At 43.2% G+C, this 21,249-nt stretch overlaps 1 protein-coding gene across 1 annotated transcript in view; it reads left to right on the forward strand.

The window, feature by feature from the left end:
• The window catches only part of WDR3 (WD repeat domain 3), a gene marked incomplete at its 5' end in the record, with an annotated part of 1,037,507 nt that overhangs the window by 239,869 nt on the left and 776,389 nt on the right, over nucleotides 1-21,249 (forward strand). Inside the window, 1 exon segment of the mRNA XM_044071482.1 lies at nucleotides 15,959-16,056. Coding sequence (XP_043927417.1) covers nucleotides 15,959-16,056 — 98 coding nt within the window.

Here is a 21,249-nt window from a genome sequence, read left to right on the forward strand (position 1 = left end):
CCGGCATCAAGGGCTGCCTGACGACAGGACAACCCATTTGTTATGACTGCAGATGCTATCCAGTTCGGACATCTACATTTATGGTAGGTACAAAACTGTACTTTTCATATGTTGAAGTATCAAAATTTTCTTCTTTCTCAACTAAAATCTAAAGTAGATGCTTTGGCAGAGGGCATAGAGTGTAAAGAATTACAGGATTTGGTACATGCCTCTGAACAGGTGGGTAAGCATTCTTTGCAGTGTGGTTTCGATGCTTTACAAGCTTCTTCCAGGGTGGCTGCTACTGGTTCAGTTATTCGCAGGCACGCCTGGCTTAAGGATCAGAATTTGTCAGAGCATGTTAAAACTAGAATTTTGGATGCTCCTTTACAGTCTGAAGTTTTGTTTGGTTCTCCTGTGGAGTCTGTCTTGAAGAAAATGGAAGACAAGGCTAAGTCTATGCAAACTGTTAAAGATTTTTTGCAGGTGCAGCCTCCTAAGTTTAGCAGGAATTGGCCTACTAAGGGATGGGCTTATCCTTCTTCTGATGTACAGTCTAGGGGTAGATCTAGACGTGGTAGGGGCAGAGCTCAGAGTTCTTTCAGGCCTAGAACATGGAGTTCACCTGCACAATCTACAGGTGAGGGCAGGGGCCAGTCCTTTCGTAAACAGGCCCAATGACCTGCATCTTCAGCTGCCAGATCCTTCCTGTCTGGCAGCTCCTTTGGGAGGAAAGTTGGCACTCTTCAAGCAAAACTGGCTTTTAATCACCCAGGACAAATGGGTGTTGGACATTATAGACCGAGGCTACAAGTTTTATTTCCATACAGTGCCTCCTTTCAAAGGCATGCCAGACGTTCCTCCTCAGCAAAGGGTAGAGGCTCACAAGCAGATTTCTTTACTTCTACAAATGGGGGCTATACAGCAGGTCCCTCTGTCAGAAGTGGGCCTAGGATTTTATTCTCGCCTGTTTCTAGTACCAAAGAAAGGAAACACTTGGAGGCCAATTTTGGATTTATCTATCCTCAACACATACCTGGACATTCCAAAATTCAAAATGTTGACGTTGCAACAACTTCTACCTCTATTGGGCAAAGATCACTGGATGGTAACTCTGGATCTCAAAGAGGCTTATCTTCATGTTCCTATCAGGCCCAGTTGCAGGAGATACCTGCGTTTTCGGGCTGGGACTTTACATTATCAGTTCTCTGCATTGCCCTTTGGCTTATCTACTGCGCCCAGGGTGTTCACAAAGGTTCTGGCTCCAGTGATAGCCTTCTTACGGTTAAGAGGAATACAAATTTATCCTTATTTGGACGATTGCCTGATTCTTGCTCAAGACAAATATGAACTTCTTCATCATCTACAGTATGTGATGGCAGTGTTAAGGTGCCTAGGGTATTCTGTGAACGAAACGAAGTCCAGTCTAGTACCCTCTCAGGAAATGTGCTTTCTGGGTGTGAGACTGAATACAGCTTCCCAGATGGCCTTTTTGACCCCAGACAAGCAAAAGAACCTTACACTTTACTTCCATCAATTGTCTCTACGGTCCAGGCTGACTGCAAGGACAGTCCTTCAAGCCTTGGGGTTCATGGCATCTTGTATTCTGGTGCTTCCCAATGCCAAACTGCATATGAGGAAGCTACAATGGTATCTCAAAAATGTATGGACACAACACTGCCAAGATCTGGACACTGTCATTCAAATAATACCTTGCATTCAAAAGGAATTTTTGTGGTGGGCTCAGGAATGTCACCTAAACAAGGGACTCTCTGTGACCCGACCAGAGGCGAGTCAGATTTTAACGACAGATGCCTCGGACAAGACTTGGGGAGCACACCTCAATGGAAAATGGGTGCAAGACACGTGGCCTGCCAGACTTCAACATTTACATATCAACTTGAAGGAGATGTTAGCAGTCCAATTTGCATTGATGGCTTTCAAGGATTTACTTCACCCAGGGCAAGTGTTGATTCTAACAGACAACACAACTGTCATGTGGTACATCAACAAGCAAGGGGAACCCATTCGGTACCCTCTTTGCAGGCAAGCAATGATTTTGTGGGAGACTGCTCTCAGTTTACACCTCAATCTTCAGGCAAGGTTTCTACCAGGAGCACAGAACTCCTTAGCAGATGTTTTGAGCAGACAGATAGTGGATCCCCACGAGTGGAAATTGGATCCTCATGTATTTCGAAAATTGACAGTGATATGGGGAACTCCAGACATAGATCTGTTCGCTTCTCCACTAAATTTCCAGTTGCCAAAGTTTTGCACAAAAATGTTTCATCCCACAGCTTGGAAAGTGGATGCTCTATCATTCAGTTGGAGCAATCTTCACGTCTATGCCTTTCCGCCTCTGCCTCTCCTCTCCAAGGTACTCTTGAAGGTCAGACAAGACAAGCCCGCCATGATTCTAATAGCTCCAGATTGGCCTCGACAGCACTGGTACTTTCTGCTGAGGAGTTTAGTACGGGAGCCTCCATGGCCTTTGCCTTTGATTCCGCACCTTTTGTCTCAGGAGGGCAATCATTTCCTCAATGTCAGGATTCCGTCCCTGCATCTAACAGCCTGGCATATTCTGTTCTAGAACCTGGCGGGTTGCAGCTTCCGCAACAAGTTTTGGATGTTATTTTGGAGGCCAGAAGGCCTAGTACAAGGAAAGTTTATGCTGGTAAATGGAGGAGATTTTTAATTTGGAGCAAAACAAAGAGCTTTGATGTTTCCAGGCCTGATTTAAGTGTTTCTCTTCAGTATCTTACAGAATTATTAGACAAGGGTTTGTCTTTCTCCTCTATAAAGGTTCATGCTGCAGCCATTTCTGCTCACTATGACTGTGACCCTCCATTATTCTCTCTTTGTTTAAGCAATTTCTTAGAGGGGCAAAGAACATAAGACCCCCACGTAGAGCTCCTACTCCTGCCTGGGATCTCAATTTTGTATTGGAAAAGCTTACTTTACCTCCTTTTGAGCCTGCAGCTACTGCTGAGTTAAAGTTTTTGTCTTGGAAGACTGCTTTTTTGTTGGCCATTACGTCTGCTAGAAGGGTTTCTGAATTACAGGCTCTTATGGCAGTTGAACCCTTCCTAATTTTTCATAAGGATAGGGTATCTCTGCGTACTAATCCTACTTTTATGCCTAAAGTGGTTTCAAAGGTGGCCTTGAACCAATCAATTCATTTGCCTACTTTTTATGCAGATCCCCAAAATAAAGGGGAGAAAATTTTGCATACTTTGGATATTCACAGGCAGTTGCGTTATTATTTGAGCAGGACTAAAGGGTTCAGACAGTCTCAGCAGTTGTTTGTTTCTTTTGCTTTAGGTTCTCAGGGAAACCTGTTTCAAAACAAACTATTTCTAAGTGGATTGGATTTTGTATTGCTTTTTGTTATTCTCATCATGGTAAGGAGGTTCCGGCTGGAATCAGACCTCACTCCTCTAGGGCTACTGCCACTTCTACAGCTTTTTTAAGGGGAGTAGCTACTAAAGATATTTTGGAAGCAGCTACTTGGAGTTCAGTGCATACTTTTTCTAAACATTACCACCTTCCTCTTTATTCCAAATCTAGAGCTGGATTTGCCACTGCAATCTTACAGGGCATTTTGGCAGCTCCCAATGCTTTATAATTTTGCCAGCCTCCCTTTACCTCTGCTTTGGGATTCTACCCATATGTAAGGACTGCAGCAATGTGAGATGAAGAACATAGTACAGTTTTGTACCTACCATAAATGTAGATGTTCAAGATCCACATTGCTGCAGTCCAATTTCCTCCCTCCTTCCCCTCTGTAGTTTGGAATACTGCTATGTTTTGGGTGGTGGCTGTTATTTGCACATGCCTCTTGGGAAGTATTCTACTTTTTGGCTGTGGCCTTTCTTTTTAGGGCCTTCTGACATCTGGGGCAAGAAAAGACTGAGGAAATGACTTCGGTCATGCGCTTTTATACCCTGACGCTCTGATGTCAGATCTAAGCGCCCATGACCGACGTCAGCCTAATACTTTGGTATTCGGGCCGACCGAGGACAGCGGACTACCCATATGTAAGGACTGCAGCAATGTGGATCTTCGAACATCTACATTTATGGTAGGTACAAAACTGTACTTTATGCGGTACATAAGCAGGGGGTACACACTCCTACCCCCTTTGCAGACTAGCCATGGCATTGTGGAACACTGCCTTGACCTATCAAGTACAACTACAAACTCAATTCCTGCCAGGAAAGCTGAATACTCTGGCAATTCCTGCCAGGAAAGCTGAATACTCTGGCAGACGAACTAAGCAGAAATCTCATGGACCCACGCGAATGGAAACTGGAACCATGGATTTTCAAAATGTTGACACGCAAATGGGGGAGCCCAGACATAGATCTTTTTGCCTCACCCCAGAACTGTTAGTTGGACAAATTTTGCACAAGAACTCATCACAAAAAAGCCTGGAAAGTGGATGCTCTATCCTTCAGCTGGAAAAACCTATCCGTCTATGCCTTTCCCCCTCTGCCTCTGCTCTCCAAAATTCTACTAAAAGTCAAACAGGACAAACCAAAAATGATTTTGATTGCTCCAGACTGGCCTCGCCAACACTGGTACCCATTCTTGCGCAGTGTGTCACACCTTCCACAATGGCACCTGCCTCAGACACCTTACTTACTGTCTCAGCAGAACAACCCAATTCTGCACACTGTGCTCCAAACTTTGAATCTTGCAGCCTGGCTAATCACCTAAATTCACCCTTAGCATCCCTCAGCAAACCTGTGATGGATGCCATTTTGGAGGCGAGAAGATCTAGAACTAGAAAATCTTATGCTGACAAATGGAAGAGATTCTGTGCCTGGAATCAATCTCAAGGGATAAGCACAGCAGTGCCCAACATTCCTCAGATTTTGCAATACTTAACTGAGATGCTTCACAAGGGCCTGTCCTTTTCTTCCATGAAAATCCATGCCTCAGCCATTCCAGCTCATTACAACACAGAACCTCCCCTCTTCTCTCATCCTCTGCTAAAGCAGTATCTCAGAGGGACCAAAAACTTAAGGCCACCCAGGAGAGCTCCAACCCGTACCTGGGACCTTAATTTTGTATTGGAGAAACTCACTCCCTCCTTTCGAGCTGTCTGCTACTGCAGACATAAAATTTCTCTCCTGGAAAACAGCTTTCCTTTTAGCAGTCACTTCAGCTAGAAGGATTTCCGAATTACAGGCTCTTATGGCAGTGGAGCCTTTCATCATTTTTCATGCGGACAGGGTATCTCTCAGGACCAATCCATCCTTCATGCCTAAGGTGGTATCCAGTGTGGCTGTTAATCAGACCATTCATTTGCCAACTTTCTTTCCCAATCCACAGAACAAGGAGGAGCGGATTCTGCATTCATTGGATGTACACAGACAACTTAGATTTTACTTAAACAGGACTAAATCTCAAAGGAAATCTGAACAACTGCTGGTGGCATTTGCTGCAGGGGCAGAGTGAAAGGCTGTTTCAGAGCAAACCATTTCCAAATGAATAATTCATTGTATTTGTTTCTGCTATATGCACCTGGAAAAACTATTCCCCAGGGGATCAGATCCTATTCCACCAGGGCTGCATCTACTTCTACAGCCTTCCTCAGAGGTGTTCCTACCAGAGACATTCTTGAAGCTGCTCCCTGGAGCTCAGTTCATACTTTCACCAAACATTACCATTTACCATTTTTCTCTAAATCCAGAGCTGGCTTTGCCACTGCTGTCCTGCAGGGCCTTGTAGCTGGACCTTAAGCTATACAATTCCCTCCACTCAACCATAGCTTTGGGAATCTACCCAAATGTAATGACTGCAACAATGAAACACGAAGAACATAGTACAGTTGTGTACACTTACCATAAATGTAGGTGTTCGAGTGTATTCACTGTTACAGTCCTGGTTACCCTCCCTGCAGCCCCCTGTTTTTATCTGGCTATACCTCTACTTTCTTTCACTATGCTTAAAAGCCCTTTTGGTGTATTTGCTTTTGATTGGAGGTATATTTTTTGTGTTTTTAATTTTATTTGCTCCCCATTTGGGGGCACTGACATCTGGGGTAAGAAAAACTAATGTAATGGCATTGGCTGCATGTTTTATACCCCTGATGACCTGACGTTATGGAAGAAGGGACAGCAACCGACCCAGGACTTTGTTAATCAGGCTGACTGAGGGCAACCTGCCAGCAGATTACCCAGATGTAATGACTGCAACAGTGAATACACTTGAACATCTACATTTATGGTAAGTGTACACAACTGTAATTTCTCAATACAGTTTGGTTCCAGCATGCTCATCCCTTAAATGTCATGATTTCCCCTCCTTCCCTACCTGAAAGCAGAGTTAAGTTGGTGGATGCAGCAAGTCAATCAGAACCCTGGCCTACCTCTTCAGGTTCCTCAACCAGCTCAGCAAATTTTTACAGTCACCTCAGACTTGGGATGGGTAGCAACAGAAAAGTTCAGGGCCTTTGGTCCCCTTCTCAAAGGAAGGAACATATCAACATCAGGTAAATGAGGGATTTACTATTAGTCTTACAAACCTTTCACCCTCTATTCTTGCCAGGACCCCTAACAATCTCCATAAACAATAACACGGTCCTTTGGTACATAAACAAGCAGGGGGGGCACATAATCTCATCTCCTCTGTAATTTGGCCATCAGGGCTTGGGAATTGGCTGCTTTATACAAGGTAACTCTGCATCCTTCACCTCAGAAATCTGTGGCGGATGCACTAAGCAGGTCCATGACACAATCTCATGAGCGGATGCTCCACAGGGATGTGTTCGTACTCCAGAACTGGACTTATTTGCCTCCCCTATGAACAGACAACTTCTTTGCTTTTGTGCCACGGCCCCTCGTCCTTAAGTGTGGAAGGTGGATGCCCTCTCATTCTTATGGAAGGGGAAGTTTCTCTATGCATTCCATTTCCCCTCCCTTTCCCTTATTTCAGAACGTCCTGTTGAAAATTCTACAGGACAAACCAAAAGTCTTGTTAGTGATTCCCTTTTGGCTAAGACAGCACTGGGTTCCCTTTTCTTCTGCAGTTAGCCAAGGGTCATCAGTACAAGTTACCTCACCAGTTGGACCTGCTCACTCAGGACAAGGGATCATTGATTCACTCACATTTGCTAACTCTACAGCTGACCCTGTGGCTGATCAACTTTTGATCCCTTTCAGGCTCTAAGGATGTGCTAAGGGTTTTGCAGGAGGCCAGGAAACCCACGACTAGAAAGTCTTGTATTTCCAGGTGGAGAAGATTTTCCATTTGGTGCCAGAAAAGGAAAGTGGATCCCTTTGGTGTGGATATTCCCCCAGTGCTTTCCTACCTGTGTGAGTTACTCAACAGTGGCCTTTCTTGCTCCTCAGTTAAAGTCCATTGTTCTGCCTTGTCTGCCTGCTTGCCTTTGAGCTGTTCCCTAGCTTCCAGGCTGGACGTTAAGCTTTTTCTAAAGGGTGTCCTACACTTAAAATCCCCCAGGAAACCATTTCCTCCTCCCTGGGATCTCAATTATATGCTGGTAAAACTTACCCAGGCCCTTTTTGAACCAGCAGCTTCTGCTTCCCTAAAGATTTGCACATTGAAAGCAGTGCTTTTGGTAGCCTTAACCTCTGCCAGAAGAGTTTTGGAAAGCCAGGCATTAATGGCTTTGCCTCCCTTTTTGGTCTTCCATATGGGCAGGCTATCTTTAAGAACTAAGCCTTCATTCATGCCAAATGTGGTGAATGAGTTGTCACTTAATCGATCCATCCAATTGCTTACCTTTTTCCCTTGAGCTCAGTCCTCTAGTGAGAGGATTTTACACATTTTAGATGTGCATAGACAACTCAGATTTTCCCTGGACTTGACAAAGTCTATCAGGAAGTCAGACCAACTTTGTATCATTTTATTCCAGGGCTGTGGGCTTGCCTGTGTCCAAAGTATATCTACATGGTTTTCTAAGGCTGTTGTGTTTTGCTGTGAATTCCATGGAAAGTCCTTGCCAGCATCTGTCAAGGCACATTCCTCTAGGTCAGTTGCATCCTCAGGGGCCTTCTTCAAGGGTCTAGATGCCCATTCCATCTTGGAAGCCGCCACCTGGTCATCTGTTCACACCTTCATGATACATTACAAATTGGACACTGTTTCCATATCCAGAGCAGGATTTGCTATGGCAACTCTGCATGGATGTTTGGAAAGTGCTTCCTCTTAGTTTACCCTTCTCTATCCCCCTCTCTGGGTTCACTTTTCAGCTTTTGCACTGTCACATAAGTAAAGAATACTGCAACATTGAATACAAGGACATAGTGTCATTGTGTAAAATCTTACCATAACCATACATGTCCTTCTTTTCTATGTGGGAGTATTCTATCCCTCCCACTGCCCCACCACACACTCACTCACTCACTCACTCACTCACTCACTCACTCACTCACACTCACTCACTCACTCACTCACACTCACTCACTCACACTCACTCACTCACACTCACTCACACTCACACACTCACACACTCACTCACACACTCACTCACACACTCATACACACTCACTCACACACTCACTCACACACTCACACACACACTCACACACACACTCACACACACACTCACACACAGCTTGCTGTTTCCTAGGATGATCCACCTAGGTTCCCCTGGGGGGCTTTCTTATTCTGAAGATGGTACTTGTGGACGTCCCTTTTATGGCTGACATTGTCTGCGCCTATGTGCGACGTCCCACATAACAGGCAATGGCTCTAAGCTTTTGTATACAGGCCAGATGTCAGGTTGTCTGGGTGAAATACAACCCATATGTAAAGAATACTGCAACACAGAAGAGAAGGACATCTATGATTATGATAAGATTTTACACAACTATTCTTTTTTTCATTGTACCATGTGGATTTCATTTAGAACACACTGATGTCCTTCAAGAATGCAACTGCAGTCCTGACATATGGGTTGTCCTGCCTCAGGCAGCCCCTCTGTCGGCCGGATTCCAAAGTCTGGGTCCGGCATCGGCTGATGGCTCTTCCCCGACGTCAGAGCGGCTGGGGTATAAAAGCATCAGCCGACGCCATCTTCTTCAGTCTTTCTTGCCGCGCGGTGCCCGAAGCAGAAGCAGTTTGCAAGTGCCGGTCGGCCAGCTCCTGTGTTTTCAGATACCGAAGTCATCAAAAAGCTAAGTACCCCGTTGGGGAACCTTTTCTTGCCTCAGCCGATGTCAGATAAAACATCTCTTTAAGGCCCACTCTGTTGATCTAGAAACTATTTCTCAGGGGCCCAAAGGAGTGGCCACTTCCACGGCCAAAAATCCTTTACCCGCAGACAGGGAATCTAGGTCCCTGGAGAGGTGGGGTAAAAAAGTTTATACCTCAACCACCCTTGCCATGAGGGCACTTAACTGTCTTTTTCATATGTTTCAGTATCAGGATTTCTTGATGGATGATTTGCAGAAAAAGTTAGCCTCTCCTGAGCCTTTAGATAGAAAGGCCTTGCAGGATTTGGTTCATAATACTCAGCAGGTTAGCAATCATTTAGTGTGGTTATGATGCATTGGAAGCTTCATGTAGGGCAGCTATGACAGGGGCCGTCATACGTAGACATGCTTGGTTGAAAGAACAGGCATTGCCAGATTATGTTAAAGTAAAGCTTCTAGATGCACCTCTGGAAAAAGACAAGCTACTTGGTGCTAATGCACAGGGTGTGTTGAAATCAATTGAGGAAAAGGCTAAATCAGTACAAACAGTCAAAGATTTCCTCCAGGTTCAGCCACCAAGGTTCAGCAGGAATTGGCCTTCGAAGAATTGGTCCTTTCCAGGCACTGACAAGTTCCAAATGGGAAAAAACAGGCGTGCTCGAGGTAGAGGGCAATACCAAGGCTCCTACAGGGGCCGCCAATGGCAACCAACTAATCAGAGAAAGTGGCGCAGGGACTTCTGCTGCTCCACAGGGACAATCACAATGACTTGACTTTGACACCGCTGACCAAGGCTCAAAGAGAAGCACCTTTAGGCGGAAAATTATCTTTATTTTCAAAAAATTGGCACGTTTTTACAAAGGACAAATGGATTTTGGACATAATAGACAAAGGTTACAGGTTCCACTTCCATACCTTACCAACAAGACAAGGCATGCCAAACCTGCCACAAAATCAAAGGGCAGAGGCACTCATACAAGTTTTCAAAGCTGCTGCAAATCAAAGCAATAGAAAAGGTTCCTCCTCAGGAACAAGGCCAGGGATTCTACTCAAGACTGTTCCTTGTTCCAAGAAAAGAAAAGCAATGGAGACCTATACTGGACTTGTCCGCTCTAAACACTTTTCTCATTGTGCCAAAATTCAAAATGCTGACGTTACAGCAACTTCTTCCCATGCTGGGCAAGGGGTCTTGGCTGGTTACTCTGGATCTCAAGGAGGCATACCTGCATGTCCCAATCAGACACAGCTGCAGAAGATACTTCAGATTTCTTGCAGGGTCAGAGCAGGGTCAGAGCATTATCAATTCTCAGCATTGCCTTTTGGCTTATCTACTGCGCCCAGAGTATTCACAAAATGCCTGGCATCAATAATTGCACACTGCAGACTTCAGGGGATACAAATATACCCTTACCTGGACGACTGCCTTATACAAGCGGACAGCAAGCAAGCCTTGATAAGAAACTTGAACTATGTCATTCACTTACTACAGGCTTTGGGATACACAGTCAAAATTCAAAAATCAAGACTACTGCCATCCCAACAAATAATTTTTCTAGGAGCCAAACTGGGCACAAACTCACAAATGGCTTTCCTCACAGAAGAAAAACAAGAACAATTACCAGTTTACTTCAAAAGCCTAGCAAAGCACACCCAGATGACTGCAAGGAAAATCCTGCAGGCCCTGGGTTTCATGGCATCTTGCATTCTTCTGATTCCACTGGCAAGACTACACATGAGAAAACTACAATGGTACCTAAAAAGTTTATGGTCTCAACACAGCCACAACTTAGAAGCAATTATTCCACTCATTCCATGTCTACAAAAGGAATTTTTGTGGTGGGCACACGCAAGCCAGCTAAACAAAGGCATGTCTTTCAACAAACCTCAAGCAAGCCAAACCATTACAACAGACGCCTCAGATCATGGATGGGGGGCGCACATGGAGGGCAGATGCATTCAAGGGCAATGGGCACCCCGGGAATTGCATCTGCACATCATTCAAAAAGAGATGTTGGCAGTGATTCATGCAATCGAGGCCGTCGGAAAATTTCTTCAACAAGGTCATCTGTTAATAAGGACAGACAACACCACTGTTATGTGGTACATAAACAAACAGGGAGGCACCCATTCTTACCCCCTCTGCAGACTAACAATGACTGTTTGGGAAAAGTCCCTGAAACTGAACATACAGTTGCAATCCCAGTTTGTTCCAGGCAAGGACAGTGTTCTGGCGGACAGTCTAAGCGGAAACGTTATGGACCCACACGAATGGATGTTGCATCCAGACATTTTTTCACAAATAACTCATGCATGGGGAAGGCCGGACATAGATCTCTTTGCCTCACACCTCAATCATCATCTGAAGAAGTTCTGCTCAAGGACACACCATCCTCAAGCCTGGAGAATGGATGCTCTCTCCTTCAGCTGGAATTCTCTAACAATCTACGCATTCCCACCTCTACCATTAATGACCAAGGTGTTACTGAAGATCAAAGCAGAACAACTGAAAGGCATTTTGATAGCTCCAGACTGGCCAAGACAGCACTGGTATCCATTACTAAGGAGCATAACTCGCACCAAGCCGTGGCCCCTGCCTCAATGGCCTCTGCTTATAACTCAGCACAATTACAGGACTGTTCATCCCAACCTGCAAACATTGCAACTGACAGCTTGGTGGGTTCCATGACTTCTCCCCATATCTCTCTCTCCAAAAAAGTTCAAGAGATCTTACTGGAAGCACGCAGGCCTTCCACCAGAAAAACTTGTTCAGCCAAATGGAAGAGATTCAACATCTGGAATGCCAACAAGGGTCAGTATGCATCAGTAATGAGCATCCCACAGATACTAGAATACTTGGCAAAAATGCTTCACAATGGCCTTTCATATTCTTCCATAAAAATACACGCTTCAGCAATTTCAGCAAAATACAACTGTGATCCACCTGTGTTTTCACATCCTTTGCTAAGACAGTTTCTAAGAGGGATAAAGAATATCAAACCTCCAAGAAAACCACCACTGCCTGCATGGGACCTCAACTTCATCTTGGAAAAATTAACTCTTCATCCTTTTGAGCCAGCAGCATCTTCAGAATTGCAATTTCTCTCCTGGAAAACAGCTTTTCTGTTGGCAATTACTTCAGCAAGAAGAGTCTCGGAGATACAGGCCCTCATGGCAGTATCTCCATTTCTCATTTTCCATCAGGACAGAGTCTCTTTAAGAACCAATCCTTCATTCATGCCAAAAGTGATATCCAGGGTTTCTCTAAATCAAGCAATTCACCTGCCTACTTTCTTTCCCAATCCTCAAAATAAAGGAGAAAAGCTTCTGCACACTTTGGACATACACAGACAATTGCGCTACTACTTGGACAGAACAAAGGCCAACAGAAAGTCTGACCAACTATTTGTAGCTTATGCTGCTGGAGTACAAGGAAAGGCAATTTCCAAACAATTTCAAAATGGATTGGAAACTGCATCAGATTCTGCTACTCTTTCCATGGAAAAGGTGTGCCAGCCAATATCAGGCCACACTCCACCAGAGCTACAGCCACCTCCACAGCCTTTCTAAGAGGGGTGGCTACAAAGGACATTCTAGAAGCTGCTACATGGAGCTCCGTGCATACATTTTCCAAACATTACAACCTGCCTTTATATTCCAGATCCCGAGCAGGCTTTGCTTCTGCAGTCCTGCAGGGCATTTTAGCTACACCATCCTTATCTTAGATCCTACCAGCCCCAGCTTGGCTATGGTATTCAACCCATATGTCAGGGCTGCAGTTGCATTCTTGAAGGAAATAGTACAGTTTTGTACCTACCATAAATGTAGATGTCCGATAGATATGCAACTGCAGTCAGGTTTTCCCTCCCTCCTACCCCTCTGTAATTCTTTTTTGGGTCCACTCCCCCTTTTTCAAATTAGCTGGGGATATCTGTTATGGTGTATCTGTTTATTACTGTTGTGCATGTCTGGAATTTTTATCCAGTCTCTAAATTTAGCCTTCCTTGGAGGGCACCTGGCATCTGGGGCAAGAAACACTGAAGAAGATGGCGTCTGCTGATGCTTTTATACCCCAGCCGCTCTGGCGTCGGGAAGAGCCGACATCAGCTGACGCCGGACCCAGACTTTGGAATCCGGCCGACCGAGGGGCTGCCTGAGGTAGGACAACCCATATGTCAGGACTGCAGTTGCATATCTATCGGACATCTACATTTATGGTAGGTACAAAACTGTACTTTCAGAGCTGTCTTATTTAATTTCTTGCACCTGCTGACAGCTTGTTTTCAGTTAAAAGCAGATGCTAATGGATCGCATCCCTACCCACTTGTTACTTTGCAGATATAAGAAAGGATTATCATGTTTCATGTTCATTTTCATTCAGGGATGTAGCCGTGACTGCCCCTCCTTATTACTGGGGTTCAGTTAGCATTCTTGAGATTGGAAGAGTCTGGCAGGGAGGGAAAGGAGTGAAAGGGTGTGGATGTGCCTGTCCCAGGTGAGGGTGGGGTTTGCTTGCCCTTGTGGGCACACTATGTAATGCTTTTTCATTGGTGGATACCAAGAAGACATCCACTCCTACCATGTTACATGGGGCAGAGCTATTTAGAGGAAACACTCTTTGTAGAAGTAAGTGGCACAGGCTTTGCGGGCCATCCATTGCAGGCTATTCCCTGCCGCCTTGGCATTTCTGGGTGTTATGGATAGAAAAACTGAAGTAGGAAGCCAAGGACCACATAGTAGATCGAGGAGGCAATCTAATGATTGACAGTGAAGACAAGAACAAAAAATGTGTTTCATTATTTTTGTTCTCTTTTTAAGTCAGTTTGCTTAAAAAGATATTTTCTGTATCTTAAATTAAGAACATTAATCTGGATATACACTTCTATAAAAAAAAATGAAATTATCTGCAAAGACAAGTTTTTGTAATGATGTTGATGTTAGTACAACTGTAAATGTCTTGCTATTGTATTACTGATTTTGTTTGTAAATTATACTGTTCTAATAAATTCCTTTAATAAAATATTTTTGAAAACATGAGGAAATTGTATTTTAATTCTGTATATAATATTATCAGTACACATTTACATCCCCCCTAGCAAACAGCAAATCACAGTATTGCATTGTTTAACCTGCTGCTTTCCAGCCTTTCTTATGTAACCGTGTAAAGCCTAGATACATTACAACCAAAATAAAAGTACTGTCATACTTTAGTATCACTAGCATATACATCATTTATTGATAAAACTCTCCACACCTCACATTTAAAATACCTCTCACTGTATACTACACAGAGCTGCTTTATAAGACACAGAGCTAGCATCAATGAATGTTTATACAGATATTAATATTTTGCTAAAAATATTTACTTGATAAAATTTCTCTAAATATTAAATATGTAGAGCTAGCATCAATGAATGTTTATACAGATATTCATATTTTGATAAAAATATTTACTTGATAAAATTTCTCTAAATATTAAATGTCATATAAAACTTGTATCTGTTCTTAACAAATGTTTCCATTTTCATTAATTTGGTATAATTAAACTAGGGCGGCCATGGTAGTGTGGCAGTTAGCATTGTTGCCTCACAGCAAGAGGTTTTCTGGTTCGATCCTTGGCTGGGGTGCCTTCTGTGCGGAGTCTGCATGTCCTCCCTGTGGTCGCATGGGTTTCCACCGGTGCTCCGGTTTCCTCCCACATCCCAAAGACATGCTGTAGGTGGATTGGACACTCTAACTTGGCCCTAGGTATGTGTGTGTGTGTGTGTGTGTGTGTGTGTGTGTGTGTGTGTGTGTGTGTGTGTGTGTGTGTGTGTGCCTTCTGTGGAAGGTTGGGCGCCGGGCTGGCAACTCGACAACGTAAAACTCTACTGCCAATCATGAGCAGACAGGTGATCCGTTGTGGTGACCCCCAGCCGGGAAAAGCTGAAAGAAGAAGATCATCTAAACTGAAGTTGTTTGTTTTTTTTATTTTTTAAGGACTGTAATTGTTCTTAAAAGGTTTTGTAATACTTTGGAGCATTTCTCCCCAGGCCTCAGCTGAAAATGGACTCCTACTCCATAGGACTTTCCCGATAATCAAATGTCAGTAAATTAATTAATATAAGAGCAAACATGGTCGGTCTTAGAATCACTTCTTAGGTCCATTCAGTGATCTTTTAAACATTTGTGACATACATAAAGTGGAATTTATGCAGTTACAGCCCTCCTACCAATTTAACACAGGCAACAAATTTTCAGTCTTTTTCATCTCATTTCTTTGTACAGAACTACAGTTTATATGTGGGCACTACATTCAGTTTGATTGGTGCTTTACAGCTCTGTCTCACTTGTCCACTAATTTCAATTTGAGAAAAGCTGCTTCTTAATCATCTCAGTCACTTTTTTATGTTCTTTGTGTTTCACTGTTGCAGCCATTACTTGTGGGTTATCCCTGATGGGTAGCCCTCGGCCAGCCTGAATTACCAGAGTAAAGGATTTCCCTCCTGCATCGGCTGTTCAGACACTGTGGCTGATGGCAGGTCATCAGGGCTATAAAGGGTGACAGCCGAAGCCATTACATCAGTCTTTCTTGCCGTGGAGCCTGAAGCAGAAGCAGTTTTGTGAGTGTGTTTGTAGATGTAGCTGTCTGTTCTGTGCAGAATCTAGAGATGTCTTCCTTTTCACTAGCACAGTGAGATTTGGCAGATTTATGTGCAACTTGTTAAATGAAGCAGAGGAACTACTGTTGGCTAGCAGATCAGTGTGGTGTAAAGAAAATTTCTTGGCTCCAGACTAACTGTAACTTTATTCATGTATTTATTTAACTTATACAGGGAACAGATTGCTTATTGGAGTTGTTCTACATTCTTTCTGAAGATGAAGTCAGTAAGAAAATGGAAAGAAAATTAAAGAAGATGAAGAAGAAGGCCAGGTGAGTTTCTGGTTCACTTATTCTTATTTTTTCCTTAATTGATTGACTTGGTAGGTCACGGCCTGTATTACTTTCTCTGGGGAAATGTGGGCTGTGGTTTCTATTTGTGCAGTATTTACAGTACTATTCATAGTGAATGCTATTTATTGAGACTCAGTTTTGTAGCTATAGTTCAGAAGAGTTTTTTTTTTTTACTCTGCAGAGTTATTATTCATTTGCTAATTTTTCCAGTTAGCTACTTAATTCAATTCAGGTTCACAACAAGGATCAAGTGCCTTTCCCAGCACAAAGAGCATGTTCGAAAAACAAGGAGTGGCGTACGGCAACTGTGGTCCCACTCCACAAAGGCGGCGCCTCTACGGACCCTGGTAATTACCGCCCCATAAGCTTAACAAGTCTAGTCTGCAAAGCTATGGAGAGGATCATAATGGAGCTCATAAACAAAGATATAGGAGACTTGCAGACATTGGACCCGACCCAGTTTGGCTTTGTCAAGGGAAGATCATGCCTTTTGAACTTGGTCGACTTCTTCGAAACAGTCACCAAGGCCATTGATGAGGGAAAGGCAGTCCATACAGCCTACCTTGACCTTGCAAGGCTTTCACACAATACCCCACTCGGTATTGTAGAAAACTTACCAGCTTAAATGTAAACCCATATGTCACAAGATGGGTTGCAAACTGGCTTAAGGACAGAACCCACAGGGTTAGAGTTGCTGGCGCTGTGTCAGACTCCAAGCCGGTCACAAGTGGTGTCCCACAGGGCTCGGTCCTTGGCCCCTATTGTTTGGCATCTACTTCTCAGAAGTACAGGCCAACATGGGAGGACTTTGGCTGACAAAGTTTGCAGACGACTGCAAACTGGGCCATAGTGGAAAGTGCATCGGACACGGATATCCTTCAGAAGGGACTCACGGAAACAGATAGCTGGTGCCAGAGCCATGGCCTGAAGTTAAACGCCAAAAATGTATAGTCATACCCTTCGGGAAAAACAAGGTAACCCCAAGCTACCATATAGGTGGCAATCCACTAAGCACAGAAGAGGTTATCAGGGACCTGGGGACCCAGGTTGACAGTGGCCTTTCTTTGACACTCACGTTGCTAAAGTGGTTAGAAAGACCTTCTACATTGCCCACCTGATCATGAAGGGATTCACATCCAGATCTAGTGAGGTCATTGTTCCCCTGTACTCTTCACTTATCAGACCAATGATCGAGTACAATGCCCCATTCGGGATGTATCTCACCCGACATCTGCAGCAATTGGAGAGACCCCAAAAGTTCCTCACCAAAAGGATAAAGGACTCCAAAATCTGTCATATGCTGCCAGATTGAAGAAACACCAGCTCTATTCAGACGCATACCGCCTGCTCAGAGGTGACATGTGCCTGACATACAAGGCCATGTCCAACCCGAATTAATGGACATGCTCCACCTCAAAAAATCCAAATCCACCAAAACCACTAGAGCAAGCGACTTAAACCTTAGCACGGATATAAATAGAACGCGCTGGAGGGATAGATTTATCACTCAGAGACTCCCTATGCTGTGGAATAAAATCCCGGTCCATGTGAGGCAGAGCACCTCGCTGACTCTGTTCAAGAGAAATCTAGACCTGTGGATGGGAGATCATAGGTTTACCCCGGGAATCATCTCTGTGTCACTGCTGGACAGAGGCACAGCAAACTAATGGGCACAGTATTTTTTCATATAAGGGGTGGCGTAAGCCACAAAAATTTGGGCTAGGCTTATTAATGCCTTAGGGCAGATAGGTTCATAGGTTTATACTAGGCTATTATAAACAGGATGCCAGTTTATTGTAGGACACACACACACACACAAATACACACATTCGCATACTCAAACTTGCACTGCATTCACACCTTCAGCCAGGTTTTAGGAATGCCATTTCAGGTACTGCTTATCTTAGGATGAGGCAGGAAAGTGGTGCATTTGGTCAAACCCCATGTGGACACAGGGAAAACATGACAATCCCACACAGAAGATAGTGAGCCAGGAGCTAAACTACAGTACTAAGTGCTGTGAGGTTTTCAAAATAACGTGCCAAGTATTTTTGGAAGTGTACTGCACAAATGAAATTATGAAACAATATTTTTCATAACAGCAGAGGATTCCTGCTATATCTGCTTGCTAATAATATAACCTACTCCTGAAAACTCCTATGTAGTAGTTTTAACTTTAGTGCTGGATTATTTTTAATTACAGAGAGTCAGTTTGAATTGCTTTTCAAGACTTATGCATAAGGATTTGTAAATGATCAACATGGCAAGGTAGAACTGAGGGGAAAATGACCAGATTTGATTACAGATTGGCACTTCAGTGAACTGTAACACCCAGACAATGAATTTTAGAGACTTGAGGAACCTCTACTTGTTTGTATAGAATGTCTTCAGTTTTGTCATGTACCTAGATGCTAAAAATACAGTTTTTTTTGTGGAATGTATATTCTTGTAGCAAAAATTAGGCTTGGAAAAATGTATTCAGTAGAGCAGAAAAATGTAAATGTAACAAGCAAAGCATTATGAATATATTAGACTTTGTTTTTCAGTGCCTTTTCTGTGCTGTGTGGTCATTCATCATACCACAAAGGTAAAATAGAGAATGTTTTCTTGGTATTTCAAATAATATTTTTGTGTAATTTTGAAAATGTGTGAATTTTGCAGAAAAAAACTTTATATATATATATATATATATATATATATATATATATATATATATATATATATATATTTAATGTATGTTGTATAACATATGGGACAGCCATGGTGGTGCAGCTGTTGCCGTTGTTGCCTCACAGCAAGAGGTTCTGCAGTTTGATTCTTGGCCGGAGTGCCTTCTGTGCAAAGTCTGCATGTCCTCCCTGTGGTTGCGTGGGTTTCCTCCGGGTGCCCTAGTTTCCTCCTACATTCCAAAGACATGTAGTAGGTGGATTGGACACACTAAATTGACCGAAGGTGCGAGTGAGTGGTACGGATAAACTACTGCTGCAGGGCTAGCCATTCGGACATGTAAACCATGTCTTGAAATGATTGTCACTGTTGAAGTGACAGCCCCAACCCCATGTGCAAAATGGGGAAAAAGGGGTTGAGGATGATGGAAAACGTTATATAACATGACAGGTGTCATGTTGGGTGTGGGACACAGTGCCCTCAAAGCAATGGGTATAAGATGCTTTGCAATGCACTGTAGAACTTTACTTAAATATTTTATATGCATTTTGCAAAGTACCTCCACCACACAAAATAACTGCTTTACTCAAGGTAACATCCCAGTTTTGTCACTTCCATTCTGTTTCTCTCTCATTCTCTGTCATTTACTAGCAACTGGGTTTATTTTATTTAGCTACTCTACCTCCTAACAGGCATGAAAAAGTGGGAAAATAGTGTAAGAACTTTTTTTTTTTTTTTGCAGTGATACATACATACCATGGAAAGTTTGTTTAAAACCAAGTGGCAAATTGTGCAGGAATAAAGTGAAATACATTTTGCAGTGATAGAGTGGTTAATTTTTTATAACAGTACATTGCTGGAGGCCATAGTACTGCTTTAAAGCTGGCACCACCCCATTCACTCAAACACGCACATACACACACACACACACACACACACACACACACACACACACACACACACACACACACACACACACACACATACACTGTCATAACTACACATAAAGCATACTGACATTCAGCAATCATATCACACACACATCTTTACCTGATCACACTCATGCACATACTCCCCTATTGACAAACCAATGCCACACATCTCAACTGTCCAAACTTTCACAGAATGTGCAGATTTCTGCTTCATATTTTTGGTCCATTCCTCATAAAATGTGTAGCTTTCTGTCAAATCACTGAGGATTAAAGTCATTAAATAATGACATACATTTTTCTTTCAAATCTGTCCCTATTTTTGTGCCTTTATCCCATTATTATTTTAGGCTTTGTCCAGATTTCTTACTCTTAAAAGGTTGAGAGGTATGACACACAAACACAGAAGTGACCATCAATTACAGCCCTTATACGACTATCAACCTTGGGTACCTGCTTAAAATCAAGTGAATGAGTAAATACAAAATGACACACAAATTCTGTTTGTCAGAACCATATAGTACAACCTACTGCAACTCTATTCTGCCCTGTAAGCAACTTAGATCAAGAATCAAAGATCAGGAACAGATTCTAAGTTGTTGTTTTCTTTCGGCTTTTCCCGGTTAGGGGTCACCACAGCAGAAGTCTGGTCCGCTAATGATTGGCAGTTGATTTTTACGGTGCTGAGGTGCCAGCCTGACGGCCAACCTTCAACGAAGGCACGCCCATTCACGCATGTCTTTTGAACGCCACTTGACTGCAGGGAGGACATGCATACTCCACACAGAAGGCGCTCCAGCCGAGAATCGAACGGGAGAACCTCTTGCTGTGAGGCGACAACGCTATCGCTGCACCACCACGGCTTTTCAGGAACAGATTCTAAATATTTCTGTTAAATACTTAAAATGTTGTTGAAAATAGCAAGATTTGAATCAGCAAGCGTTTTCTGAAGGATATGAAATCTGAAACTGACATGCTTGTCATTTTGTAATAAATCCATAACAATTTGCCAGAAAAACAAATTTTGCAAGGAATAGATTCAGGGCCGGTGTTAACATTTTCGGGGCCCCCAGCAGATGTCACGTTGTTGGCTCCCTGGGCACTTACAGTCTACATATCACCCTGTCACTGCCACTGCTCCCAAGCAACCTTTTAGTTCATGCTGCAAACTTTTAGGAGTAGTAAGCACTGATTGACCTGTAGCTAGAATGCTCTTAAATTACAACAGGCCGATTTACCACACTATGTTGGCCCATCTCACAAAGGGACATTTACAGTTACTGGCATTTAGTTGCAACAGTGATACATTGCAGCAACTGTAGGTTTGGAGTTAAGTGAAATGGCGTCCTAAGCCTACTGTTTTAGTCACCCCCAACACACACACACACAAACACACCAGTCTTCCCCTGTTTTCCTTCACCTTGGGCTTCCTATTCTCACAGTTTGCCTTACTCTTCAGCTTTTCAAGAAGCCGTAATTTTCTATATTATGCTCTGAAGTGCATTTTAATTTTTTTTCTTTTTACACAAACTTTTAATCCAATGATGACTTAAACAGAAATTATGATTAAGGATAT

The sequence above is a fragment of the Protopterus annectens genome, chromosome 5.part0 (genome assembly GCF_019279795.1).
Source record: "Protopterus annectens isolate FY-2018-M chromosome 5.part0, PAN1.0, whole genome shotgun sequence".
Lineage (NCBI taxonomy): Eukaryota > Metazoa > Chordata > Ceratodontiformes > Protopteridae > Protopterus > Protopterus annectens.